This window comes from Bos taurus, chromosome 17, assembly GCF_002263795.3.
Source record: "Bos taurus isolate L1 Dominette 01449 registration number 42190680 breed Hereford chromosome 17, ARS-UCD2.0, whole genome shotgun sequence".
Classification (NCBI taxonomy): domain Eukaryota; kingdom Metazoa; phylum Chordata; class Mammalia; order Artiodactyla; family Bovidae; genus Bos; species Bos taurus.
In genome coordinates this window covers 52,670,348-52,698,027 of record NC_037344.1, presented here as the reverse complement: position 1 = coordinate 52,698,027, position 27,680 = coordinate 52,670,348, and the positions used below count along the sequence as shown (strand labels likewise).

At 60.8% G+C, this 27,680-nt stretch overlaps 1 protein-coding gene across 6 annotated transcripts; it reads left to right on the top strand.

Annotated features, from left to right (window-relative positions):
- The first annotated feature begins 710 nt into the window (after positions 1-710).
- HIP1R (huntingtin interacting protein 1 related) lies at positions 711-27,546 on the top strand. 6 transcript variants are annotated; one of them, XM_059876348.1, is made up of 32 exons: positions 711-844; positions 15,256-15,319; positions 15,719-15,861; positions 16,132-16,188; positions 17,184-17,264; positions 17,584-17,660; positions 17,900-17,961; positions 19,598-19,738; positions 20,432-20,489; positions 20,609-20,684; positions 20,848-20,988; positions 21,077-21,138; positions 21,351-21,423; positions 21,510-21,693; positions 21,783-21,871; positions 21,954-22,070; positions 22,169-22,270; positions 22,495-22,689; positions 22,902-23,049; positions 23,164-23,250; positions 23,543-23,650; positions 23,785-23,921; positions 24,148-24,258; positions 24,457-24,515; positions 24,776-24,806; positions 24,892-24,954; positions 25,330-25,430; positions 25,562-25,667; positions 25,765-25,888; positions 25,968-26,029; positions 26,142-26,332; positions 26,567-27,546. In XM_059876348.1, the coding sequence occupies exons 1-32, from the start codon at positions 752-754 to the stop codon at positions 26,604-26,606; spliced, it is 3,183 nt and encodes a 1,060-aa protein (XP_059732331.1). In that variant the 5' UTR covers positions 711-751; the 3' UTR covers positions 26,607-27,546. The 6 variants fall into 6 exon arrangements, with proteins under 6 accessions (XP_059732331.1, XP_002694614.2, XP_059732334.1 ...); XM_002694568.7 differs by having other exon boundaries at positions 26,142-26,345; XM_059876349.1 differs by lacking the exon at positions 711-844 and adding an exon at positions 851-1,165 and having other exon boundaries at positions 26,142-26,345.
- Positions 27,547-27,680: the final 134 nt, after the last annotated feature.

The window sequence follows — 27,680 nt, the reverse complement described above, 5'->3', positions numbered from 1 at the left end:
AAAGAGTCGGAGACGACTGAGCGACTGAACTGAACCGACACATAAAAGTAATAGCTGCTGCTGCTGCTAAGTCGCTTCAGTCGTGTCCGACTCTGTGCGACCCCATAGACAGCAGCCCACTAGGCTCCTCTGTCCCTGGGATTCTCCAGGCAAGAACACTGGAGTGGGTTGCCATTTCCTTCTCCAATGCAGGAAAGTGAAAAGTGAAAGGGAAATCGCTCAGCTGTGCCCAGCTCTTAGCGACCCCATGGACTGCAGCCCACCAGGCTCCTCTGTCCATGGGATTTTCCAAGCAAGAGTACTGGAGTGGGGTGCCATTGCCTTCTCCGTAAAAGTAATAGAGGCCTGTTTAAAATCAAAGAAAGTGTCTAGATGTGCTCCCCTTGGTCAGGTTTCATTGAGGCCAGGTTTTCTCCAGTTAACCAGATCTTGGCCTGGTGCGGACAGGGCTCAATGAGTCGGGGAGGAGGCTGTGTGTGCAGACAGAGGAGAGACGGGTGTTTCCGCTCCTACACTTGAGGCGTGGAGGGGCTGGGGGCCCCGGGGGCAGCGGCCTGTGCCAGCGCACCCCACCGGGGCGGGGCAGGGGGCGGGGCAGGAGGCGGGGCAGGGGCGGGACGACAGCAAAGCTCCTCCCCCGAAGGGCGGGCGTTGCCGTGCGGCGGGCGGCCTCGCGGTGCCTAGGCTTGGGCGGCCGGCCTGGGTCGCTTAGTCGCGCGGAGCCCGGCCCGGGAGCGCAGGCGGCGGCAGGATGAACAGCATCAAGAACGTGCCGGCGCGGGTGCTGAACCGCAGGCCTGGCCACAGCCTGGAGGCCGAGCGCGAGCAGTTCGACAAGACCCAGGCGAGCGGCGGGGCCGCGGGCGGGCGGGCTGGCGGACGGCGCCCTCTCCCCTTCCCCTCACACACGTCCTTCGAGCCCGGCCTGCGCCCGTCCCCGGGGCGCCCCAGGCCCCTCTCTCCCGGCCGCCTGTGTTCCCCTGGCTGCATCTCGGTCACGGCCACCCCAGCTCCCCGGCCTCCGCCGCCCCGGGCGCAGGTGAACCGGAAGCGCGCGCCGGCGCCCGGGCCGGAGGCAGCGCGGGGGGCTGGGGTGGCCGGGACTGAGATGCCGCCGGGGACTGAGACGCAACTGAGGGGCCCAGGTGGCCCGGGAACCGGCCAGGTATTCAGGGACTGAGATGCGGTCGGGGGCCGAGATGGCTAGGGGACAGCGGTGTCCAGGGACCGAGAGGCGGCCGGGGACCTCGGGTTCCCAGGGACCGAGAGGCGGCTGGACACCTCAGATGGCCAGGGCACCAAAGTGTCCAGGGACTGAGGCGGGTGGGGACCGAGGTGGCCGGGAGCCCAGGTGGCGGAAGGGGATCCAGCTGGAGGGGGCCGAGACGCCGCGGTGGGCCAGGTGGGTCAAGGTACGTCCTGGGCCCGGGTGCGTCCAGCCCGGGTTGGCCCGAGTGGATTTCTCCACCCTGAGCGCCTCCCCTCCCGGGCTCCGGCCACCTTTTTCCACGCCTTAAAAGAATGCCCCCTCTTCAGAGAAGCAGTGCATTTCCTTCAAGGAAACTCAGTGCTTCCTTTCCTCCTGAGTTGTTTTCCAGGGCCGCACAATATCTTATTATCTGCTTGGTGAAAAGTTTCACGTATGTAGCCAGACTTGTTTGCCCGAGCCATTGGCCCACATATAAACAGGTTCACACCCCCTTATTAAATGCCGGCGCCTGACAGAAACTTCCTAGGGTTCCCTTCCTGCACTTCCCACGCTCAGGCATCTCTTCCTGAGGGTGGCCTATCCCGGGAAGGTTATTTTAGCAATGAAACAATGACAGGGGGTGTGTATTTGTCCGTGTGTTCCTGCTGAGACCACACTGATGAGGGCTGAGACCACACTGATGAGGGCTGAGACCACACAGATGAGGGCGTTGCTGTTTCTGGTTTTCTGTTCCTTTTTATTTTACAAACACTGAGGTGGTGTTCTGCCTGGGTGGGGGTGGGGGGAGCTTACTTGTTTATTTGCCAAAGTAAGTCAACCAGGACTGACACAACAGAAAGTTTTTCTTTAGAAATAAGCCGTGGACTTCCCTGGCGGTCCAGTGGTTAATACTGTGCCCTGCATGCCGGGGGCAGGGGTTCCATCCCTAGCTGGAGGACTAAGATCCTCCAAGGGTAGGCCAGAAAAAGAAAGGAGCTAGAAGGACCGAACTTACCACTGTCTGAAGCCAGGCGGTGACATTTGTGTCTGCCATTATTAGCAAGGTTCTCCCTGTAGGAGCAACAACTTCTGAGGTGTCTTTCAAATCAAGTTAGTACATGCAGCCTACAACAACTTTCGCTTTGAAGTAAGAGAAAATGCAGAGGAAACAGCTAACCTTTGTGCTTGAGATTAACAAGGAAAATGATAATAAAACCTTGGCTCTAGGAAAGCCTAGCCACAAATTATTAATTTATCCTTGTGATCATCACCATCCGGCCCCTGGTATATTTTCAGCCCAGATAGCCCATCATAAAAACAAACGTGGCATTTAATTTAAAGTCATTAATGCATAATTAACTGTGCCAGGAACTTGCAGAAGGATGGGGAGAAAAATTTAATTGGCAGAGAAAATCTGGATGTTGTCAGATGTTATTCAGTCTCTGATTTTTAGTTTCTTTCATGCTTTTGAGAAGGTATAGAGAGGCCGGATTGCTACATTAAAGAGACGAAATTAAAGGGCTGAGTTCATTGATCTTACTCTTAAATTATGATAAATCAAGGGCAAGCTTCCCGAATGTCAAAGAGAGTTCCCGATACAGCACCGCATATTTTGATGGTTGGTTTGGTAAACAAGAGGGTGTTTTGTTCTTGCTGCTTGGTTTTTTCTCAGAGGCCGAGAGGGTTACTTACAATGAATAATTCTTTCTAATAGGTGAATCTCATAGGCTTTACCCATTCTGGGGCTCTTTTTTTTTTTTTGGAAAGATGGAGTTCAGGTTCAGTGTCTCGATTTGTCTTCAGAATGACTTATTGAGAGATGCAGGAATAAGGTTTTGTGCATGGTTAATATTTAATTAGCTCGCTCCCAGAAATATCTAGTGAGCTGCCAGCCAGGCCCCATTGGAGGAAAGGACGCGGAGAACCGAAGCTGCTGCCTACAGGTCTCCTTCTGAACAGAAAATAGTGCATCCAGCCCTTGGACACTCCTCGCCTTGGGAATGCACCGTGCGGGTCTCCTCGTTGACCACAGCACCCTGTATATCAGAGGGGCACTTTGGCTTCCTTAGAACACGTGTCCCCATTGTCCTGCCAGCCTTGCTATTCCTCCTGGGCTTATGGGTCAAGAAGAGGAAAAATGTGACTGACCACACCCTGTTTTGCAAAAGGGTTTCTAACCCTGCCCGGGTCAGGAAAGTGGAGGGAGGGCAGTCTTGCATCCTTCACATTGCAGGTACTGGTGGTGGTTACGTGATGTCAGTGCGTGAGTGCCTGTATATTAATCCCCAGGGCGCCGTGCAGAAAGCTGGTCTATTCTTCCCCAAGACTTTATGGTCCCTTTGGTGATAAAGCCCCTTTTTAAAATGGAAGTGACAAAACTGTAATGGCGTTTTGTTATTGTAGTATTCTGAATACAGAATATTGTGGAATACAGCATACCCGTGTTCTGAACATGAAAATCACCTGTCTTGTTTCGAAGGTGGTGCGATATCACCGAAAGTCGGTGCACCTGTGTCCCTGGGCAAGGTGCTTAACTCCTGTTTCCTGTAAAAATAGAGATAATTCCATCTACTTCCTTGGGCTGTTTTAAGGTCTAGAAACGATGGGGTGGGCTAAAGAGGCCCCCAGCCCCACACCAAAGATGTCCATGTCCTAATTCCTGGAACCCGTGAATATCTTAGCAGTCCTGGGTAAGAAAAATGCTAATCAGGGGACCTTAAAAATAGGGGGCGTGGCCTGGGTTAGCCAGGTGGTCCCAGGGTAATTACAGTACCTTTAAATGTGGAAGAGGTCATGCGGAGGTCAGGGTGGTGTGCGGTGAGGGGGACGCCAAGGGACATTGTTGGCTTTAAAGCTGAAGGAATGTGAGTGTCCTCTAGAGGCTGAAGAAGGCCAAGAAATGGATTTTTTCACAGAACTTCTAGAAAGAACGCAGCCCTGCAGGCACCTTGATTTCAGCCCCTAAGATCCATTTTGGACTTCTGACCTCCAGAACTCTAAGATGATATGTTTGTGTTGTTTTAAACCACTGAGCCCACTGTGGTCATTTGTTAACAGGAGGAATATTCAGCGAATACCATCAGAACGCGAAACATGTAGTATGGAGCTCTGCAAGTGGTCAGCGATAGCCTTCTTTCTCCCTGCCCCCACCTCCCCGAAAAGTTTTACAATTTGAGAACTATTTCAGACCTTCCACTAGCGAGGAGACCCATCTTTGAGGCCAGCATGGGTGACGGCTCAGCAGATGGAGTCCTAGAAATGCTAAACCCCAAGCTTGTTCTCTTCCTTGTCTATGAGCACACTGGCTGTCTGGTCCTCTGTTTCCCATGCAGGAAATGGAATCAGAGCCCCAAAGCTTCTTTAAGATCAGGACGAGAGAGGGGCCCCACTGCTCAGTGAGCCGTGCCGCGGGGGAAGAAGAGCATCACGCCTGGGTGGGAGGGTCAGGAGTTAGGGGCTTTGTGGGAGGGGTGGGAGCTGTGGAGGGGGAGCAGCAGGGGGTAAACTGTTCATAAGTTCAATTTTTCAGGTCAGTGACATACTGCCTCTGTGGAAATGAAATCTTACAAAGATTAACATTTATTGACACTTAGGCTTCTCACCCTGGCTAGTCCAATAGAGACAGAATAGGAGCCACCTGTATCACTTTTAGATTACTTAGCCACCCTAAAGACATAAGCAGGTGAGATTCATTTTCATCGTATATTTTATTTAGCCCAGTGTATCCAAACTACGGGGCTTCCCCAGTGGCTCAGCGGTAAAGAATCTGCCTGTAGTGCAGGGGACCAGGGATTGATCCCTGGGTCGGGAAGATCCCCTGGAGAAGGGAATGAGAGCCCACTCCAGAACTCGTGCCTGGATAATCCCATGGACAGAGAAGACTGGCGGGCTGCAGTCCATGGGGCCACAAAGAGTTGGACACGCCTGAGCACGCACATCCAAAATATAACGATCCCAGCACGTAATCACTGTGGAAATTATGAATGAGGTATTTTACATTCTTTTCCTCCTCCTGAGTCTTCAGACTCGTTTTGTGTTTGATTCAGCACATCTCAATTTGGGCTCACATTTCAGGTGCTCAGTAACTTGGCCGGCAGCTACTGGATTGGTTGACCGGGTGTTAGAATCACCTGGGGGCGTTTTTATACTCGTCAGTGTCTAAATCCTGGTGACTGGGAGTGATTTGACTTGGATTGGAGTCCTGCGCACATGGTCTATTAAAGTTCCCTAGCCAGGAATTCTGTAGAACCTCAGTATCAAAGGCAAGCCCCAGCACACGGACAGGTGTTTGGGTACTTCACTTGAATTTCTGGTTTGAAGGCCGTTCCCAAATTGGCAGTAGGCTTTTGGACTTCCGATTTCCCCTGTCCTGACTTGCCCACCCTTGAGTGTCATCACCCGTCTCGGCCGGGCAGGCAGACTTACACACTCTCCCTTTTAAAAAACATTTTATAGTTGATTTGCAATGTCTAATTTCTGTTTTACAGCAAAGTGACTCAGTTATACATACATATATATATAGTCTTTTCATACTCTTCTCCACTATGGTTTATCGCGGGAATACAGCTCCCTGCGCTATACGGAAGGGCCTTGTTGCTTATCCATCCGGCGTGTAATAGTTTGCATCTGCTAACCCCAGACTCCGAGTCCTTCCATCCCCTGGTCACCCACCCCCTTGGCAATCACACATCTGTTCTCTATGTTGTAAGTCTGTTTTTGTTGTGTCGATGCATTCACTTGTGTCATATTTTAGATTCCATGTAGAAGTGACATCACAGGGCCTCATTCTTTGACTCATTTCACGTAGAATATGATCATCTCTAGGTCCCTCCGTGTTGCTGCAAATGGCGTGACTTACTCTTTTAGTGGCTGCATTGTATTCCATTGTGTATATGTACCGCATCTTTATCCATCCACCTGTTGATGGATAGGTTGTTGCCATGCCTTGGCTGTTGTAAATAATTATACATGCTCCCTTTCCGTCTTCCGTATTCCTTATAGATACCGTGGTATTACAACACTGTAAGTCACCAACCCCCTTCTGGGCCTCATTTAAATGTTTATTTTTAAAAAGTTCCCCTACCTCTGAGTCTAGAAGGAAACCTCAACCATATGGTGGAAGTCAGAAAGCCCCCAGTTCCACCCACGTCTGTCGGCTCCCGGAAGGCTGGGGCAAAGGAAGGGGCCTGGCACCCAGTGTAGGCTGATTGAAAGGCTAAAGAGAGGTGAGCCCGAGGTTTTCTGAAAAGGAAGGGAGAAGCAACCCGGCTCACAACCCCCTGGGATGCTGCCCGCAAAGCCACACCTGAGCTGCCCTAGCAGCAGTGGTCTTCCTCCCCGGCCCCCAGGGGTGGGCAGCTGGGGTGGGGGGGGTGGTGAGCCGTACCCTTCCTTCCAATGGCGCTGCTGTTTCACGCCCCGAGACACCCTCCACCTGGTCCTGCCCCATCAGACCACTTGGTGATGCTCAGGACAGCTGCTGACTTCCGGGTTCCTGCGTTTTTTTCCCCCCAGAATCCCCCTGGGCTCCCCATGTGTCTAGTGACCTCTTGGTCCAGGCTGGGGTGAGGCTGTGGCTGCTCATCCTTCCCCACCCTCTTCCCACCTTTGCTGTGCGTTTGTCCCATGCGTTCATGAGGGACCACTGACTGTGTCTGTTGGCTTGGTTCCGGTGCCCTGGGATGTGTCTCTTCCGAGGGTGTTCACTTTGGTGAAGGAGATGGGAGATGGGCAGGGGGGCTGTGACAGAGCTATCTGAGAGTGGGGCTCTGTGCCTCACACCCCATCTGCAAAATGGAGCTAATCCTAGCGCCCAAGTCATGGAGTAGGTGTGAGGCTTTGTGGGACGTCCCAGCGCCTGGTGCAGAGCCGGTGCTCGACCGAGCAGCTGTTGGCCGTTAGGCTGTGCATGGGAACACAGGCTGGACCAAAGAAATAGAAGTAGCGCCCTCCTGGCTTCTGTCCCTGTGTCCCCAGGTGAGCCTCTGTAAGTGGGGAGCTGGGGCGGTCAGGGAGGGCTGCCACGGAAGGTAGGGAGCCACCCATTCCTGGCAGGGTGATCCTGCGGTGCCACCTTCTCAGGTATGGCAGGCCCTGTTCCTGGGTGACGCTGTGCCCTGGAAGATGCCCCAGGGGGACCCCCCAGAGAGGTCGGGGGAGGCCAGCTGGGACTTCTTGGCAGAAAGGCCTGCCCTCCTGACCTTGCCCCCAGGTCAGCGTCCCGTTTGTGAATGAAACCCGCCTGGGCACTGAGTCCAGCTGCGCGAGGTGGAAACTCTTTGGAATCGAGTCTAGGCCTGCTTGGCTGGGGTGGTGGGAGGGGAGGGGCAGGGAAACCCAGCCAGCTAACCTGAGCTGGGTCCCAGAGAGCGTTTGCCAGGAGCGCCTCTGCCAGCCAGGCCGACAGCAGTACCCTTCCCCCGCTCCACCTGGCTCCAGGGTGGACTCAGATATCACCTTGTTTGCAAAGCCTTCCTGTGCTGGCCTAGTTCTCGCGATGCTATCCCCACTTGCTTCCCCGTCTCCCGAAACCCTGCAGCCAAACCAGCAGGAGTGGGAGGACCTGAGGCTGGGCATGTGTTTGGATCCAGAGTCACTCAAGGAGGAGAGATCGCATAGCCTCCCTCCCAGCCCCTGAGCACCATCCCCTGAACCCCAGGGTCCTCAGGCAGGACACCCTTGACTCCTCCTGTGTCCTGGCACCCAGGAGTGCCTGGCTCAGGACCCAATTGGTGAGTGTGCGCCGAATGAATGGGTGCCCTGGGACCCGTGGGTCTCCCTTCTTTGATGCTGCTGCTGCTCGGTGAAGCCTAAAAGGCCCTGGCACCCACTGCAGGGAAAGACTGAGCCCTTGGAGAAAAGTTTAGTAGAGGCAGGGTTGTTTTTCCTCCTGCTGAAACAAACACAATCTCAAGTTGCAATAGGTTCTCCCGCCAGAGAGTGACTCAGCCCCCTAGCTTGTGGGCCAGACAGGTCTGGGGAGTGATGTCAGCAGGGCCCAGGAAGGAACCTGCCCCGGGTCTGGCTCCCTGTCCGTCCTGGAGGCGGGACTCAGACCACATCCTCCTGTACCACTTCCTCCTCATGTGTCACCTGCAGAGCCCAGGGGTGGTGGTGGGGGGCGGGGAAGTGGCAGTGCCCACCCCCGCTGAGCCTCATCCGGGGGAATGGGAGGAGCCCGCCTGGGGCTCATGCCCTCCCCTCCCCTATCCAGTTTCATAAGGTCAAATGATTGAGGGGCTCAGACCAAGCGGAGACTGGGGGGTGGGAATGGAGGGAAAAGACGGTTGAATGGGCAGGACGGTGTTGCTCTACAGACTTCCCATCTGCTGAAATGACCAAGCTGCCGACCTCTGACCCCGAGTTCCCACCGCTTTGCCTGTGACAACATCCAGCCGCCTCTCCGGCTACAGAAACCCTGTGTTTGCTTCATCAGTGGCCATCGAGGTGGCAAAAGCATTTGAATGTGGTCTCTCTTTGCTCTTTGGAAACACTAAAGCAGGATAACCCACCTCTCTGCCAGCCCCCGTGCCCCGGCTCTTTGAAGGACTTTTTTTTTTTTTTTTTTTTTGGTCCCTGCCAAGTGCCACCACGAAGTGTCAAGATAACAGGACGAGGAAGATTAAGTCTGATTCATTTCAGGGTTGGTTTTAAAAATAGAAATGGTTTTATAGTTGCCTTTGGTATTTAGTGGTTAAATCATTAGCTGGAGAAAGAGACACACACTACCCTGAATTTAACCAGCATTTAATTTTGAAAGAGCTTTTGTTCATTCAAGTTTTCACCCTTTCACTCATCCAATAAAGATTTACTGACCACGGGTTTGAGGACTAGAGGTACAGCAGGGAGCAAGACCAGCCAGGTTCCTCATGCCAAGTTCAAGTTCAGGGCTGGGAGGTAGAATAAATGGTAAACACATGGTTTCAGAGAATAAATACCCTGGGTGAAAGTGACCGAGAGAGTGCTCTCTGTGTGGAGGAGGGGGCTGCTCTAGAGGGGGCTTGGAGGAAAATTCCTGGGAGGGGCATCTTAGAGCAGAGCAGGGTGACCCCAGAAGCACCGCTGGGCCTGGGGGTGGAATCAGACTTGCCCTGTTTGAGGACCAGAAGGAAGGCAGTGTGGCTAGAACAGAGCAAGATGTCCCACCCCTCCCACGAAGATGTCCTTCATTTTCGTATGTGTTTGTGTCCTCCAAGACCCAAGGGTTTTTTATTCCTGCTTCCCAGATGGGAAAGAGGAGGTTTCTAAAGTGGAGGTTCCCCAGTGAGTCGGGGTGTGCAGGCCTGGGGTCTCCGGGCCAGGGTGCCGTGGGTGGAGCCGGGCGAGCTGACCTATATTTATCCCCATGCACGTGGGCTAATGGGGAAAGGGTCTCCCCGAGTCTGCATTCCTCTGCTGTGCAGAGCCCCCCATAGCCTGGCTCGGAGGTCAGACCTCACAGAGAACAGTCAGGGCTGCAGCCTCTGCAGTCACTGGGCTCTGACCCCTTGCTGGGGTTTCCAGAACAGTGGCTCTGTGAGCAGTTGCATACTCGGTGACCGTGCTCCCCTGAGGTGCTCCCTGGGCCCCCTCTGCCTGGTGTGCAGTCCCGTGGCGATGGGGCAGGTGGAAGGTCTTGAGTTCTGTCTCGAGTCCACAGCAGGTGCCCAGGTGGCAAGCCTCGGGGAATATCACCTGTGGGGTCTACTCCCCACCCCCGCCCCGCCTCACCGGGTGCCCTCCTGACTGCACAGAGATGCTCCCTCTGTGTTCCTGGGGGTCACCCATCCGGGGCCAAGTGCCCCTGGAGGCTCTGTCCACCCTGGTCCTGGGATTGTCGCCCCGGGCTTGACTCCCAGGCCTCTGCTGGCACCAGACGGGGTTTTATTTGACAAACAAGAACGAGACTGTTCCTGGAAGCAGGGCAGGTGTGTTCTGGGGTCCCACAGACCCAGTGGAGCCCACATAAGAGGCCTTCCTAGAGGTCCCCAGCTCGGCGGCCAGACAGGAGCCGCCCCAGGAGGAGCCGGAGGGAGCCAAAATGAAGTCAGGCAACCTTCCTTGCCCGCAGGAATGGGGAGCCTTGGGAGACCGCCCCCAGCTCCTTGCCACCGCCCAGTTGCTGTTATTCCCTGTGGTTTGCACAAATCCCGGATCCGGAATCCGCATCATGACTTGGGGTCAGGCCAGGTCCTCCCTGGGCGACAGCAGGTCTGGGGAGCCAGGTCCCCGCAGTGGGACAGAGGGGCCAGAAGGACGTGCGGGCCCCCAGCCCCCCAGCCCCTCCTGCTGTGAGACCCAGGACCGGCGGTGTCTAAGGGGACTGTCTGCAGAGCCAGCAGCCTGAGTCCCAGTGCTACCCGGCCACCCTGGGGACTGCTCGCCCTGGGTTAGCGGGGAGGGTCACGGGAGGCTTGTCTGGGGGGACAGCGCCTGGAGTAGTGCCCAGTGGGGTGTGGGTGCTGGGGCTGTGTTTCCTCATTATGACCTTGAGCAAGTGACTTAACCTTCTCGAGCTCTGATTTCTTCATCCACCTGCTTCCAGGGTTACTCAAGAGACTAAATGAGATAATGCTGGTAAGGCGCTCGGCACGGTGCCTGGCACATGGCTGAACTTGATAAAAATAATTTTATTAGTCATTTATTGAGGCCAGCTCGCTGGCCCTTCAGCATGAAGTATGCCTCCTGCCAGCTTCCCTGGGGCCAGTGATTCCGAGTGCGTCTCCAGAGCCTGCTGGAGGCCTCCCAGCCCTCAGCCTGGTCCCCCCTGTCTGGAAGGGCAGGCCCCTTGCCACGAGGAGGTCTGTGGGCCTAGGCTTGGAGTTCTCCAGCAGAGAAGGAGCAGCCGTGGTCTGAATGCTCGGGACGTGGTGTAGTCACCCAGCCTCAGGGTCCAAGAAGTGCACCTCTGCCTGCCCTCCCCTGTCTCTGCAGAACCCCCTCAGCTTCTTCCCCCGGAGTCCCCCTACCATCACCCGGCATATCTGGGGGTCTCACAGACCCACCGTTCCTGCTCTTGTCTTGCTCTCCCACCCTGGTTCAGAAGTGGGCACAGCTGCTCCCTGCCCTCCCCTGCCGCGCACCGCCCCCCGCCCCGCCGTCCCCAGCCACTCAAAGATTGAGTGGGAAGTCAGATAAACAGACCCCCAGGACGGTGGCCACCCGCCCCTTGCCACTCCCCGCCCCCTCCCTGGACCCTCTCTTCAGTTTGGGCTCTTCTATCTCCACACCCAGTGAAAAAGTGAAAGTATTAGTCACTCGGTCATGTCCAACTCTTTGCGACCCCATGGACTGTATGTAGCCCATCAGGCTCCTCTGTCCATGGGATTCTCCAGGATACTGGAATGGGTTGCTGTTTCCCTTCTCCAGGGGATCTTCCTGACTTTCGGATTGAACCCATGTCTCCTGCATTGGCAGGCGGGTTCTTTATCACTTGTGCCATCTGGGAAGCCGGTCTCCACACCCAGGCTTCTAATCAACCCATTCTGCTTGAAGTTTCTGCTGTCTCCCGGAGGGAAAGGCTCTCTCCATGGCAGTTGATCCTGCCCGTCCTGAGAGATTGTACTCTGTTGGCAGAACTGCCCCGCTTGTTGGACCAGGGCGGAAGGCAGCCTCTTTCAGTCCCTGGTGCCCCTCTGACTGCCCCCCACCCCTCGGTCTCCCCACAGGCACTGGGGGGCTGGTGGAGGACGTCGTGCTGTGTGGGCAGGACCGGGTGTCGTAGTCAGAGCTGCCCTGGACTGGAAGCCCGGGAGCAGAGCCATGGCGGAGTCGGCCGGCACAGATTCCTGGGCTGAGGAGAGGAATCCCGGTGTTCCCCACCCCCCGATTCTGCGGCACATGCAGGACAGTCTAGGGAGGCGATGGGCACCCTGGGACCTGCTGTCCTGTCCTGGGACGGGGCTTGGCTGCCGCGCCTGGCAGGAACAGCAGGCCTGTGAGCGTCCACAGACCCCCTCTGTGTGAGCGCTGTGCCTCCTTGGGAGGCTTCCCGGCCCACACATCTGCCGCTGCACACAACGGGGCCTGTTCCCTCCGGGAGGGACCCTGTTCCCGCAGCCTGTGGCTCGGGGAGCGGGTGGCACCAGGAGGCGGGGCTTGTGGGGGGACGGGAGGGGCCTGGTGCCCAGACTGTGCCGCGGGCCTGAGTCACCCACATCTCGCTGGGTCCCCAGAGCCTCCCTCACTGCTTCTGGAAACTTTCCATGTGCACCCCACGGCACTGACATGGACTTGGGGGAAGGGGGTGGGGGGTGAGTAAGGACACTGTCAGGGGTGCTGAACGCGTGGAGAAGCGTAAATCAGGAGAGACTGAAACAGTGGGAGGAAGCGGGAAGGCCGGGTGCACTTCCTGGGGGTCCAGGCCCAGCCATGAGAGGGCGCTTACATCTGGACTGACGCTGCGGGAGGGCGGGGAGGTGGGCCCAGCTCCCGGCTCCCCTGCTGGGCCCCAGCCGGCCCACTGGGGCAGGGTGGGTCTCTGCTGCAGGCTGGGGGAAGAGGGGTGGGGAGCTGGCCTCCAGGAGGAAGGGGGTCTGGGGTCGGCCCCAGGACAGCGGGAGGGCAGGGCGCCTGCTGAGCCTGACTGCAGGTGACGTTTTGGTGTCCCCCAGCCTTCGGGGCAGCCTGCTTTGCACGTGTGGCCCTCCTCTGCGCTGGCCCATGGTCTTGCAGGCCAGGTGGCAGTCAGAGCTAGCTCAAGTGTCAGGGCAGCTGGGGGATGGGGTTACACACCCCGGAGGCGGCCCACTCCCACCTTATGGGCTGGTGTGCCCGCCCCGCCAGCTCTCTACCTGTGCTGGAAGGAGGGGCCTGGGAGCCGGACCGCAGGATTGTTAAGGACACAGCCAGACCTGCCTGCGCCCTTATTGGCTGCACAGATACCCAAGCTCCCGGAGCCTCAGTTTCCTCATCAGGAAAGTGGGCTCATGCCCACTGGGAGCGTGTTGCCCGGACCTGGCGCAGGGGAGTGCCCGGGCGTTGCTGGTTGTTGATCTCCATCCTCAGCCTCTGTGGGCCGAGTTCTCTGCCTGGTGGGGCATGATGTTGGCGAGCGGGCAGCAGTACACCCGGGCCGGCTCCTCTCACAGTTGATGCCTGTGGAACGCGGGCAAGCGCTGGGGCCTCGGGGAGGCCGAGCTGGCAGAGGACCAGTAAACACAGAACAGATGGCCAGGGAGCCTTCCGTGTCTGGCTCGCCGAGGCTTCTCACGTAAGGGGAGCCAGAACCAGCCTGTGTCCTCTCAGGACCCTGGTCCACAGTGAGGCCAGAGCCGCACCTCCAGCCTGGCCCTTGATGCTGGAGGAGCCGCCCCCCCGGGGTCCAGCGTGCTGTGTGCCGCTGCCCAGCTCTCCCCAAGCCCCCAAGAACAGCCACAATGGGTGCTGTGTGTGAAAGGAGGTCAGCCGGCCTGGCTGGGGTGGGCGCGAGGGGCCCGGCCGGCCCAGCCCCAGCCGCTCCCAGGTCCGGGAGCCGGAGCAGAAAGCACGGCCGTGGCTCTTGGGGTTGTTCTCCTAGCAGAGCAGGCCTCCAGTCGGTCACAACAGGACCACAGATGAGTGAGATCGCCTCGTGCCTGGCAGGGCCAGGTCCTGTTGTCCCCGCTCCAGAGACGGAGAGCAGAGTGGCCTCCGGGTTAGAAAGAAAGGAAGCGCCCACTGCCCCTCGGGGCTCTCTCTCCATCCTGTCTTGCTCCCATCACAGCTGGGCCCGCTCCAGACAAGTCAGGGCAGGACCGGGCTGCAGGGGGAGTAGGGAACCCCTTGCCCAGCTTTGGGAGCTCCCTGGATGGCCTGAGGCCACGTGGGGTCTGGGGCCGCACTTGTGGGGGACTTGGGAGAATCGCTGAGCTGGAGAGGTGTCTACACTGGGCAGGGACCCCATCCAACCCTCCCACTAACCAGCAGCTCTTCTCACTCGATCCACAAGCTCGGGGCTAGGTGGGTGGACAGAGGCTTACAAGACCTGTCACCAGGTGGAGAATTAAAACATATCCATGAGCAAGCCCAGGGCCAGTGGTGGTTCCTGGGTGAGTGGGGTGGGGGTGACAGTTAGTGCCCTGAGCCTTTGGTGAGGGAACAGTCATATCCAGGAAGACTTCTCGGAAGAGGAGGCACTGTGCTCAGGGGGTCAAGACTCCAGCAGGTGGAGGAGGGAGGGGACCTGAGGCTGCCACCTTGCTCGGAGCCTGAGTGGGGGCAGCACGTGTGTAGGTGGGTCCCCCCTTCCTGCCACCCTTGGTGGGTTGCAGTCACTGTTTGGGTCAGTGGGGCTGGGAGCTGAGTCAGGACTCACCCACCCAGGATGCACACAGACAGGCTGTGGGACCTGGTGTCTCCTGGTTTGCCACGTAGTGGCTGTGGGGGCCTCATCTCTCTAGGCCAGGCCCCGGGGTAAAGTGGGGGTGACATGCATCTCCCGGTGGAGTCCTGGAAGGCTCAGGCCACAGCAGTCTCTCCAAGAGGCGGGACCCTTGGAAGCTGTCAGGAGGGGACTGGCCTTGCCCGCAGGGTCCCGGGGGCCACACCTTCTGGGGAGAAGGAACCGCCTGCAGTTTTCAGATCAGAGTTGTTCTCCTGCAGCACAAGCTGGCCCTTGGCCTTATTTCCCAGACCCCAGATGCTCTCCGTGGCGGCGGCATCGAGAGTTAGTTGTAGTTTGAGTTGCACGTATCAAGTGAAAGAAGAGTCCCGAGTGGTCTGGTTTGCTTAGGTTAGAGAATTTCTTTTTTTAAAATCATATTTATTTAATTTTTGGCTGCGTTGGGTCTTAGTTGTGGCGGGCAGGATCTCACCTTGTGGCTCTCAGGCTCAGGAGTTGCAGTGGGCAGGCTTGGTTGCCCCGCGGCACGGGGACTCTTGGTTCCCAGCCAGGGGTCAAACCCGCGTCCCCGGCATTGGAAGGTGGATTCTTCACCACTGGACCACCAGGGAAGTCCCTCAGAATTTCTGTTCTCCCCTCATCTCTCCCCTCGCCTCTAACCAGCGGGAAGGATCCATCCTGTCTGTGTGTCCCCTCCGTTGGCTGCTCTCTCCGGGGAAGGCTGCCGGGTGGGTCTCTGACCTCCGTCTCCTCTGTCCCCTCCCAGGCCATCAGCATCAGCAAAGCCATCAACACCCAGGAGGCCCCCGTGAAGGAGAAGCATGCCCGGCGTATCCTCCCTGCGGCCGTTCCTCTGGCCCCTGGGGGAGGTGGGGAGTGTGAGGCGCGCATGGGGGAGATGGATGTGGGGAGCAGCGGGCACTGCGGACGGCCCGGTGAGGCGTGGCTCCCACGGCCTGGTGCCAGCCTCGCTCGGCCCCTTCCAGACTCTGAGTCCCGCCTGGGGAAGGCCACCTATTGTCTTGGGCCGTTGGGCCTGGCATGGGACGTGGGGCATGACCGTGCCTTGCTTAGCTGAGAACCACAGTGCTCATAGGGGCCAGCGGGGGGCGGGGAGGGGGCGGGTGGCCCGCCACCCCCGTCTGCGGTCAGTCTCCTGCTTGGCTGCACCCGCCGAGCCCTCACCCACACTGGGGCCCTGCCGTGTGCACTTGGCCTTGACCTGGCAGGCATCATCCTGGGCACTCACCACGAGAAGGGGGCCTTCACCTTCTGGTCCTACGCCATCGGGCTCCCGCTGCCCAGCAGCGCCATCCTCAGCTGGAAGTTCTGCCACGTGCTCCACAAGGTCCTCCGGGACGGGCACCCCAATGTGAGTAGCTGCCGCCCGCTGGTCCAGGGGCCCTGGCCCTCCGTCTGCCGCCCCCCACCCCTGCGAGCACCCCCGAGCCGCGTCCTCTGAAATGAGTGAGGGACCGTCCCCAAGTCTGGGTCCCTCAGCTCTGGGCTGGCCTCTCGTCCTGCCTGCTGCCCTCCCTCTGCCCCGCCTCGAGGGAGCACGTGTCACCCCCTGCCCCCGGCCTCATGCCCCGGAAGGCACCGGCTCCTTCATCCTTCCCCCTTTGTCCCCGCCTCGAGGCAGGTGCTACACGACTGCCAGCGGTACCGGAGCAACATTCGGGAGATCGGAGACCTGTGGGTAGGTGCGGGGAGCGGGCGCAGGGGCGTGGGGGCACACGGGGCCTGGAGAACGCAGCCCCGGTGGTGGTGTCCTCCCAGTAGAGTCAGAGCCACGTTCTCGGGGGCCGCGGTTGGGGAGAAGAGCATCAGTACCTGAACCTGAGCCTTGTTCTTAAGACCTGGCGCAGGAAGCCCCAGACGCACCGCTGGTGGGCCCGCCAGCTCCAGAATTCACCCTTCAGTCCCTGGAGGTCGAGTGCCCCACACTGAGTCTAGGTGAGGGGTGCAGACTCTGGGCCCCCCAGGACCGTTGGCAGCTGTCGAATCTTGGGAATCTGCGTTTTCAGCAGGCTCCCCAAAGATTCTCATCCACAATGAGGTCTCAGAGCCCCAGGAGTGTGTGTTCTAGGTCTGCTCCACAATCAGGAATCAGGGGCATCCCCCAGCAGAGAGAGGGCCCCTGGCCTTATTTGTCCTCCAGGAGCATGGCTGGGGCTGCATCAGCCATGCAGGGGGCCGGGCGGGGCTCTGGAACTGACCAACCTGCAGTGGGGAGGCCCCTAGAAGGAAAACGGCGTCTCTGCTGCCATCTGCAGACGTGGGCCCAGCTGCTGTGGCCACGGGGGACGTGGTGTTGGGAGGAGGTGGCGGGGAGGGTGTGTGTACACACCCATAGGAATGTAGCTCCTTGGCTGCCACCAGCATTTTAATATAGTGTCCCGGCTCAGAACTGGCCTCTTGCCTGGACAAAGAGCTCTTTTGTCACAAGAGTCTCTCTGGCAAGACCGATAAGGAGAGAGCAATAAGCAGGGAGGGAGCTGGCAGAGAAACTCTTCAGGGAAAGAAGGTCAGCCACCTCTGGTGAGCTGAGCGGTGTTTTTTGAATGAATAAGGGACCGGGTGGGTGGGCGCAGGACCGACACCCAACTCATGGCCTTGCTTCTTGCAGCCTCAGCTTCCTTGCTGGGCCCAAGGGGTTCCCGGGCACGTCCTCACCCCAGGCTTTCTCCACAGGGCCACTTGCACGACCGATACGGGCAGCTGGTGAATATTTACACCAAACTCTTGCTGACCAAGATCGCCTTTCACCTCAAGGTAGCTTCCTCAGGGGAGTCTGGGGCTCTTCCCCCCGCTCCACCGCCACGACATCAAGGAGGGTTGGGGGGTGTCGGACACTCCAGACAGACGGCAGGGAAGTCAGAAGGCCTAGGGGTGGCTCCCAACGTGGGGCTCTGGCTGGACCTTTCATCCTCTCCACCTCAGTGTCCGCAGGCAGTGCCCAGGGCGGGTGGTGGCTCCACAGGCTAGGGGATGGGGGCTGCTTGTCCAGCCCCCTCCCTCCCTCAGAGACTGGAGGCAGCACTGGGCCAGAGCCGAGGGGGGCTGAGGTTGCATGGGGGTGTCCTCTCCATAGCACCCGCAGTTTCCTGCGGGCCTGGAGGTGACAGACGAGGTGCTGGAGAAGGCGGCTGGGACCGACGTCAACAACATGTGAGTCCCCCGGCTCCCCCAGGGTGGGGGTCGTGCCCTGTCCCAGGGCCAAAGGTCACGGGTACCCAGGAGATGAGGCTGAAGCTAAAGGGATGGGCTTACGTGGAACTGGGTGTTTCGGCTGAAGGACTGCCGTCTGGGTATCATGCGAGGGTGTAGCCACGAGCATCCTTCCTGCCTGGGGGGTTGGGGGCGCGCCCTGCACCCCTCCCACCCAGCTCTTCCTCCTTCCCCTGTAGCTTCCAGCTCACCGTGGAGATGTTCGATTACATGGACTGCGAGCTGAAGCTCTCTGAATCAGGTGAGCCGCCGGGGGGACCCTGGGTGTGTAGTCCTTGGTCATGGGGCCTCCAGGTGCCCCAAAGCGCAGGGAGGAGAGGCCTTTTCACCCCTGCAGGATGCCAGGCCACCGGTGGGCATGTCCAGGGCGAGGTCTGGCAGAAGGAGCCCCGCTGTGTTGGCCCCGAGGTAGGAGAGGGGAGGGCAGGCCGTGGAGGACCCCAGGAGCCATGTCTTCAGGTTTCCGACCACCTCCTCCTACCCAGGGCAGTTAGTTTGGGACAGTCCCACCCATTCTCTGCCGTGAAAGGCCTCTGAGTCACTTCAGATCTCCCTGCCCAGGAACCCAACAGCCTTAGGACAGGAAATCTCAGCTCCCCCACCTCCCCACACTGCCACCAGGGCTGCAGAGGTGACGGTTTTGAGTGGCAGCTTCGAGACAACTTGTGGGTGACTTGGTGCGCTCCATAGGAGAGTGAGAGGCAGATACCTTTTTAAGGGGAAGCCAGGAGTTAGAAAGAGTGGGTCCCGGCAGCCTCCTGGCGCCGGTGTCTGGACCCTGAGGCCGGGTGGTCTGGGGTTGGGGGCAGCTGTCCGGAGGCGTGCCTCTCCCCGAGGGCACCCCCACCCCACGTGCCAGCATCTCCTGGAGAAACAGCCTGAGGGGGAGTGGGCGTTCCCCACCCTGAGCTTTCTAACAGCCCCAAATGGAAACGTCCTGAACGCCCCCCAGATGAGAAGTGACTGCGTTAATACAACCCCAAGTCGTGTTTTATGTGTATTTAGATTTTTTTACAAGGAAAACACACTTGGTGTGACACGTAACTAAGAATCAAGGCTTGAGCAGGTGCTGTGCCTCCCCCACGGCCCTTCCCTCCCGGGCGTCCTCGTGTCACTTTGGAGGCTTGCAGTTGGCCCCACCCCAGGCAAGGCGGGAGGAGGCCCGGGGTGAGGCCCCCCCGTCTGGAACAGTGTCCCCCGTGGGCCGCCCTGGGTGTCACCTACTCACGTCTCTCTCTGCCCCAGAGAGGGGCCCGGCCTGGGGCAGCAGTACATCTGTCTCTTTCCCTCTTGCTTGGTCCATCAGATGAAAGGATGATTCTCAGGGGCAGGGAAGATTGACCCCGGGAGCAAGTGAGGTTTTGGGGTCCCTTGGGGTTTGCAGAACCACATCCTGAATCTGCTGCTATGAGACTGGCCAAGCCTGGGCTGTTCCACGTCTGCGCAACCTTAGGTCTCTCAGATTCAGAGTGAGGGGGGAGCCTGTGGGTACAGGACTGTCGAAGTCTCCCGGATCCTCTGGCCCGCTGCCTGGAGGCTCTCGGGAGACGAGAGTTGCTGGCCGAGCTGAGCTGGGGTTCGTGTGCCCCCGCCTTGCTGTCATCCTCATTGGTGGGAGGGCTGGGCCTCAGTTTGCGGCAGCTTCAGAGCCTGGGGTCCATCCTTGCCTCGAGGAGCGCGCCAGTTCCCAAGAGGCTGGGGTCGAGTCCCACTGCCCAGCAGGACTGGCAAGACCAGTAACCCAGGCCATTGCCCTGTCTTCGGGTGACAGCCAGCTGTCCTCACCGTGGTCATCCCTACTCCTGTGACCGGAGTAGGCTCCACACTGGTGTCTCCGGGTCCCCCGTTCAGGCTCCTCCCGCCCCTCTTTTCTGCAGTTTTCCGGCAGCTCAACACGGCCATCGCTGTGTCCCAGATGTCCTCAGGCCAGTGCCGCCTGGCCCCCCTCATCCAGGTCATCCAGGACTGCAGCCACCTCTACCACTACACGGTCAAGCTTATGTTCAAGCTGCACTCCTGTGAGTCCCCATGCCCTGAACCCTGCCTGCCTCGGCCCTGAGGGTCAGCTAAAGCCCCAGAGGGCTGTGTGGACAGCCTGTGTTAGGGATGGGAATTGAGCAATCTTTAAGATATTCATTTATTATAAATATATTTTTATATATTGCTTATATATTATTTATATAATGAGAAATAAGCCAATTACCCATTAATAGAAATAACATTTGTTATGGAAAAAAAATAACTATTTTCCAAAAACGAAGATTTAGCAGGGAGAGCTGCAGAGATTTACATGTTTGCAGTTCTCTTGACCGCCTGGCCTCGGAGGCCGCAGTGGGGCCTCTCCTGTGCCCCTGGGGAGGACCAGGAGGTCCCGTGGTGGCTCATTAGTGTTCAGAAGGGGTCTGTGCGCTGTTCACCGTCAGCCGTGGGCAGACTCCAGTCCTGACGCACCAGCAGAGCCTGGCGGGCAGTGGGGTGTGCTTGAGGTTCCGCCCATCCTTCGCTCACTCAGTTGAAAGCCTGACCCCCTCACAGGGGTTCCTGGGGCCTCCTGATGGTGGGTGGGACCCAACCAGGTGGCAGGAGGTCTTGTCTCTAGTCTCCGATGGTTTCTAGAAGGGGGAGGGGCAAGGAGGGGCCAGGGAGGGAGCCCTTTGAAGTCTCAGAGCGGTGAGCAGAGAGGAAGCCCCCTCCAACCTTGCTGCCCCCAGGTCTCCCAGCGGACACCCTGCAAGGTCACAGGGACCGGTTCCACGAACAGTTTCACAGGTACCGGCCCGGGCGGGGTTGAGGATGGCAAGAACGGGGCTCCTCGGCTCTCGCCACAGCGCGCTGGGGCTGCGGGCCGGGTCCTGGCTCCTGATCTCCTGCCTCCCTCCTTCCCGCAGCCTCAGGAACTTCTTCCGCAGAGCCTCGGACATGCTCTACTTCAAGCGGCTCATCCAGATCCCCCGGCTGCCCGAGGTACCTGCGCCCTCCAGTGGCTGCCGCCGGGGGCTGCAGCCCTCCCTGTCCCTGCGCTGGGATGGGGTTGGGGGGGCGTGTGGCTGAGGGGTCGGCAGAGGGAGGGGCTTCCTGGTTGTTGGGGCGGGGAGCGCCCAGCAGCTTTCACCCACTGCCTCCGCAGGGACCCCCCAACTTCCTGCGGGCCTCGGCGCTGGCCGAGCACATCAAGCCGGTGGTGGTGATCCCCGAGGAGGCCCCCGAGGACGAGGAACCTGAGAACCTCATCGAGATCAGCACGGGGCCCCCCGCGGGGGAACCAGCGGTGAGCGGCGCCCCCTCCCTTCCTCCTCCCTCGGTCTCCTGGGGGAGCGGGGCGGAACTCACCGAGCAAGCATTGTTGCCCGTGGCAGGTGGTGGCAGACCTCTTCGAGCAGACCTTTGGACCCCCCAATGGCTCCATGAAGGACGACAGGTGAGGGCCTGGGGAGCCCACTGCAGTGCGGGGCGGTGGGGATGGGGAACAACAGCCTTCAGGGAGCTGTGATCCTGAAAGACCACGGGTGGGGGACACAAGCAGGAGATGCCCACATCCACTGAAGATAAGACCGGTGGCTGTGTCCCAGTCCCCCAAGGGCCCTGGGTGACTGAGCTTGAGCGTCAGGGCCCGCTGACCTCTGTCCCCAGGGACCTCCAGATCGAGGCCTTGAAACGGGAGGTGGAGATGCTCCGCAGCGAGCTGGACAAGATCAAGCTAGAGGTGAGGGGCACGGGCAGTGGGGCTGGGCCCGGGGCTGGCCGGCCTGCGGACCCCACACCCACACCCGCGCTCCTCCCGCCGCCCAGGCCCAACGGTTCATCTCGCAGCTGAAGGGCCAGGTGAACGCGCTGGAGGCCGAGCTGGAGGAGCAGCGGAAGCAGAAGCAGAAGGCCCTGGTGGACAACGAGCAGCTCCGCCATGAGCTGGCCCAGCTGCGCGCCGCCCAAGTAGAGGGCGAGCGGAACCAGGGGCTGCGCGAGGAGGCCGAGAGTATGTGGGCAGGGCCGGGGGGTGGGGCAGATGGGGGGAGCTGATCCTGAGTGGGGGGGTCACGGCCACGGCTTCTTCCGCCCCCACAGAGAAGGCCAGCGCTACGGAGGCACGCTACAACAAGCTGAAGGAAAAGCACAGCGAGCTTGTCAACACGCATGCCGAGCTGCTCAGGAAGGTAGGCCGGTACACAGAGGGGCGGGAGGGGAGCCCCGAGCGTGGCGGAGCCTGAACCGAACCCGTCCCTTCTGTCCGTGCAGAACGCGGACACGGCCAAGCAGCTGACCGTGACGCAGCAGAGCCAGGAGGAGGTGGCGCGGGTGAAGGAGCAGCTGGTCTTCCAGGTGGAGCAGGTGAAGCGGGAGTCAGAGATGAAGGTGCGTCTTGGAGCCCCCGCCCCCACCCCCACCATGCTCAGAGCACCCCACCCCCCGTCTCCACTGCCCCCTGTAACATCCTGTCCCACCACGTCCAGCTGGAGGAGCAGAGTGACCAGCTGGAGAAGCTCAAGAGGGAGCTGGAGGCCAAGGCGGGAGAGCTGGTGCGCGTGCAGGAGGCGCTGAGCCGCACGGAGCAGGTGTGGGGCCTCCCCAGCTAGGAGCATGGGGTTCAGAGGGGCCCTTGGTTTGGGGTGCAGCTGGGACCAGCACCAGGGGACACTCGGGAAGCGGGATCTGGTCCTCGCTCAGCCCTCAGTCCCTACCCCCTAGTCTCGTGGGCCCCTAGGAACTGTCTCTGAATTCAGGTGGGAATGGGGCGGGCAGGCACCCGGCAGCCCACTCACACGCTGGGTGTTCACAGAGCGGGTCGGAGCTGAGCTCCAGGCTGGATGCACTGAGTGCAGACAGGGACGAGCTGAGCAGGGTCGTGCAGCAGCGAGAGGCTGACCTGCTGGCAGCCCAGAGCCTGGCTCGGGAGAAGGAGGCGGCGCTGAGCCAGGAGCGGCAGCGCATCTCCCGGGAGAGGGACGAGCTGCAGGGGCGGCTGGCGGACAAGGTAGGAGAAGGTATCGGGGCTCGCCCTTCCTGTTTGACAGCCGCCTGGGGACAGGAGCCCTTCTTAGCACTGAGCTGGCTGCCCTGCTCTGGCAGGAGCCACCCAGGCACTGAGGGGTGGAGCAGGACCTCTATCCAGAGCCCCCTCCCCAGCGAGGGTCTTGGGCACCTGGCCGGGGTCTCTGCCACCCCTCTGTCTCCCCCGCCCTCCAGGAGTCTCAGGAGCAGGGGCTACAGCAGAGGCTGCTGGACGAGCAGTTCGCGATGCTCCGGGCTACTGCCGCGGAGGCTGAACGCATCCTGCAGGACGCGGTGGGCAAGCTGGACGACCCCCTGCACCTGCGCTGCACCAGCTCCCCCGGTAGGGCCGCCCGCCTGCCCACTGTCCCTCCCGCCCTACACCCTGAGAGAGGTGGGCTGCGTGCTGGGGCCTCAGCCCAGGCCCCACCCCTGACCTGGCCTCCTTGTCTGGCAGATTACCTAGTGAGCAGGGCCCAGGCCGCCCTGGACGCGGTGAGCGCCCTGGAGAAGGGCCATGCCCAGTACCTGACCTCCAGGGCAGGTGAGTGCCATGTGCATGGGACAGGGCAGAGGCTGCAGGCCGTGGTGCCCACCGGCCATTGCCGCCTGCGAGGAGCCACACCCTGGAGCCCACCCACCCTGCGGGCCTGGGGTCCCACAGACCCCGGTTTGATTCCTGCTCTGCTGCTTTGTAGCTGTGTGCCCTGGGCCTGCCCCGCTCCCCGCTGCGCTCTGGGAGCTGGGCTGCTGGGGCCCTTGGGGCTCTTGGGCGGGGAGGCAGCACCAGGCCTCGCTCCGAGGCAGCTTGAGGGTGTGTCGTCCTCCCCGAGCAGACGCCTCCGGCCTCGTGGCGGCCCTGACCCGGTTCTCGCACCTGACTGCGGACACCATCGTCCATGGCAGCGCCACCTCCCACCTGGCCCCCACCGACCCTGCTGACCGTAAGTGGGCCCCAGGCACACGTCACATGTGGTCCTTGTGGACCTGGGAAGGGGGTGGCTGCAGAGAGGTCCTGGCGTCAGGCCGGGCCAGGGTCGTCCAGGGCTCCCCTCTTACAGCCCTCTTCCCGCCCCAGGCCTGATCGACACTTGCAGGGAGTGTGGGGCCCGGGCGCTGGAGCTCATGGGGCAGCTGCAGGAACAGCAGGCCCTGCTGCAGGCCCGGCCTGGCCTGGTGCGGACCCCACTGCAGGGCATCCTCCAGCTGGGCCAGGTGAGGCGGGCAGCAGAGCGTGGGCCAGGAGGAGGGCGGTGGGGCCGGGGTCCCGTTTCTCCATATCTCCTTCCAGCTTGGGCTGAGCAGGGGCTCAAGTGCAGGGCCTGCCACTGCGGGGCACAGGTTGGGGAAAGAGCACTGCCCGTCTGGCCCCCAGGCTCTGTGGGGCAGCCAGGGCAGAATCCATCCACCCTGCCTGACTCCCGGATGCCTCGTCCCCCAGGAGCTGAAGCCTAAGAGCCTGGACGTGCGTGAGGAGGAGCTCGGGGCTATGGTGGACAAGGAGATGGCGGCCACATCCGCGGCCATCGAGGATGCCGTGCGGAGGATCGAGGTGAGGACTCCTGGGGGCAGGAGTCCCGGGTGCGCCTCCCTCTGCGGGAGGGCCAGATGGCCTCTGCAGGTCAGAGGCGAGGGGGCGGCTGAGGCGCTGTGGCTGATGAGGTGGTAGGGGCTGACCAGCACCAGTGCCCCCCTTCGTCGCATGCTGCCCTCCTCCCAGCCCACTCAAAGCTCTTGTCGTCGGGTGTAGGACATGATGAACCAGGCCCGCCATGCCAGCTCTGGGGTGAAGCTGGAGGTGAACGAGAGGTGAGCCCCACTTGTGCCTCCCGGTCTCCCCGGGGCGGGTTCCTCAGTTTTCCCGGATCTGGGGAGGTGGGTTCTGCCCCTCTGACTGCTTAGCCCTCCAGTAAGAAGGGCTGGGAACTGGCAGAGCACACCCTGCCCTGTGGGCCCACCTGCTGCGTGCCCACGAGGCCGCAGCTCCCTGGCTCCGCGGCTCCCCGTGGCTTCCAGGGCCACAGTGCAGACCCTTTTCACTCGTTCCCCGTCCCTCCTGCTCCTCCCAGGATCCTCAACTCCTGCACGGATTTGATGAAGGTGAGTGGCCGGCTGAGACCCAGGCTGGGTGGGCTCTGTACCTGGCAGGGCTGCCCAAGGGTGACTTGTGTCTTGATCTTGGCAGGCCATCCGGCTCCTGGTGACAGCATCCACCAGCCTGCAGAAGGAGATCGTGGAGAGTGGCAGGGTGAGCTGGGCTGCTGGTGGGATGGGGCATCCCTGGCTGGGCCAGGTGGGGCCCCCTCCTTAGTGGGCAGGCTGCACAGCTGGGCCATCGAGGACAGATTCCTGCAAGGGGCCTGACCCCAGAACCCTCTTTGTCCCAAATCTCCCCGTGGTTTAAGATTCCCCCCAGGGCTCCTTTTAGGCGTGAAACCCCTGAAGCGTGCAGAGTGGCAGCAGCAGGCCCTCCCCCAGGGCCTGCAGCATGCCTGGGAACCACAGCCCAGGGGTGCGCCCCTGTGGCTGGGTGACGGGAGAGGGGAAGGGCTCGCCCCTGGGGATCTGGTGTCCCCCTGGTGACATCCTTGACTGGTCCGCCCTGTCATCCTGTCACCACTAGGGGGCAGCCACGCAGCAGGAATTTTATGCCAAGAACTCGAGGTGGACGGAAGGCCTCATCTCTGCCTCCAAGGCGGTGGGCTGGGGAGCCACCCAACTGGTGTATGTTGCCCCAGGTCTGGGGGTGGGGTGGAGGGGGCAGGGTGGGGGTGCTCAGGGTTTGGGGAGGGTGCGTGGGGGTGCCTGGCTGTCCAGGGGGTCGGAGACCCAGGCCCCACCCGTTCTGCCCCCAGGGAGTCAGCGGACAAAGTGGTGCTGCACACGGGCAAGTACGAGGAGCTCATCGTCTGCTCGCACGAGATCGCAGCCAGCACGGCCCAGCTGGTGGCGGCCTCCAAGGTGAGGCTCCTCGGCCTCCCCGGGAGGGAGACCGCGGGGCAGTGGTGCACGCGGTGGGCCCGTCCCTGAGCCGTCCCCGCGCCACCCACGCCCCCAGGTGAAGGCCGACAAGCACAGCCCCCACCTGAGTCGCCTGCAGGAGTGCTCGCGCACCGTCAATGAGATGGCCGCCAACGTGGTGGCCTCCACCAAGTCGGGCCAGGAGCAGGTCGAAGACAGAGGTGGGCACTGGCGTCCCCATGGGGTGGGGCGGGGGTGGGGAAGGCACGCAGACGCTGACCCACCCGGCTCTGCCCGCAGACACCATGGACTTCTCCGGCCTCTCCCTCATCAAGCTGAAGAAGCAGGAGATGGAGACCCAGGTAGCTGCCCTCCCGACCCCCTTCCTGTCCCGTTCTGCACCCCCCTGCTCCTGTGCAGTCCCCTCTCCCTGGGGCGAGGCCCAGCCTGCTGAGCTGCTGTACGGGGCTGCAGGTGCGGGCCCTGGAGCTGGAGAAGACGCTGGAGGTGGAGCGTGTGCGGCTCGGGGAGCTGCGGAGGCAGCACTACCTGCTGGCTGGGGCTGTGGGGACACCGGGCGAGGAGGAGCCCAGCCAGCCCAGCGCCACCCCCCACAGCGGGACCAAGAAGCCGCCCTTGGCCCAGAAGCCCACTGTGGCCCCAAGGCAGGACCACCAGGTGCCCAGCCAGTGGGGGGGGGGTGATGGGAGGGGCCCTGGGGTGCTGGCCCTTGGGGACAGACACCACTGACCGGGGGGAGCAGACACATTGCCCAGCATCCCAGGGAGCACGGCAGGGGCCCAGGGCTCATCCCACGGGAGGTGCGGGGGGCCCTGACCCAGGGTGTGTTCTGCACTCCCAGCCGTGGCCACTGAGCCCCTCACCTTTGACTCTTGCAGCTCGACAAGAAGGATGGAAGCTACGCAGCTCAAGTCGTGAACTAAGCCCCCTCCAAGGGGTCCGGCAGGGAGGCTGACCGGAGACCTGGGCCTCATGGCTGAGGCGCCTCCGAGGCCCGGCCGCCCCCCAGGTGCCCAAGCCCCTGGCCCCCAGCCCTCACTGAGGGCTGACCACACGCCCAGGACTGACCGAGGCTGTCCTCCTGGACGAGAGCCTGTTTATCTGCAACAGGGACCGCTGAGAGCAGCCAGGCCCTGGTGGCCTGAGACACAGCTCCTCGGGAAATACACAGAGCGTTTCGAATATTTTGAGCTAGACCTTTTGTGAGTTTGTGTTCAGCACACCGGAAGGCAGGGCCGCTCCCTGCCCTCTGGACCTGCGGTCTCAGGTTAGAGATGAAGGGCAGAGTCCGTGCTGGCTGCTGGGGACGGGTGAGAGGTCACTTGTTTGTAGCCCTCTTGGGGCGTGGGCTCCAGGGAGACAGGACTGGTGTGGCCCCAGGCAAAGCAGGATCGGGCCTCGCCCTAGGGCGTCACTGATGCCTAGGGAGCGCCGAGCACAGGGAGGTGACCTTTACCTGGGAGAGGTGGGCCCCGCGCCCACCGGGCACAGGTGCTGCCACCCTCCCGGAGTCTGCGGTGAGCCTCCTCCTTCCTGTTCTTCGCTCCCCGGATCTGCCAGCCCTGCCCGGGAGCCCTCTCCCCTTGCCCACCGCCTTCCTCCCTGTGCCACCCCCACCCCTGGGAGGCTTCCAGCCTTCCGGGAGGCCTCCCCACCCCAGCCACAAAAGGCCCAGAAGCAGGAGCTGCCTGCCCACTCTGTGGATCAAAAGTACCTCCGGCTCCCCGGGAAGGGGCGTGTTTGGATGAACGTGCTCCCCCACCGCCCCCTCGTCCTGGGAAAGGGGGAGACCCCGGGTCTGCGTGTAGTCTCCTTGTGTTGACGGTCCTCCTGGCAATAAACGCACTGACCGATGTCACCCTTGGCCCCGTGAGGAGCCGCGCCTGGTGCTTCACCTCTGCAGCCAGGACGCTCGGCGGGGAAGGGGCCCACTGTCTGTACAGTGGCGCACTGGGGCTACAGAAAGCCTTGCTGGTGCTTTTTCTGCCAAGA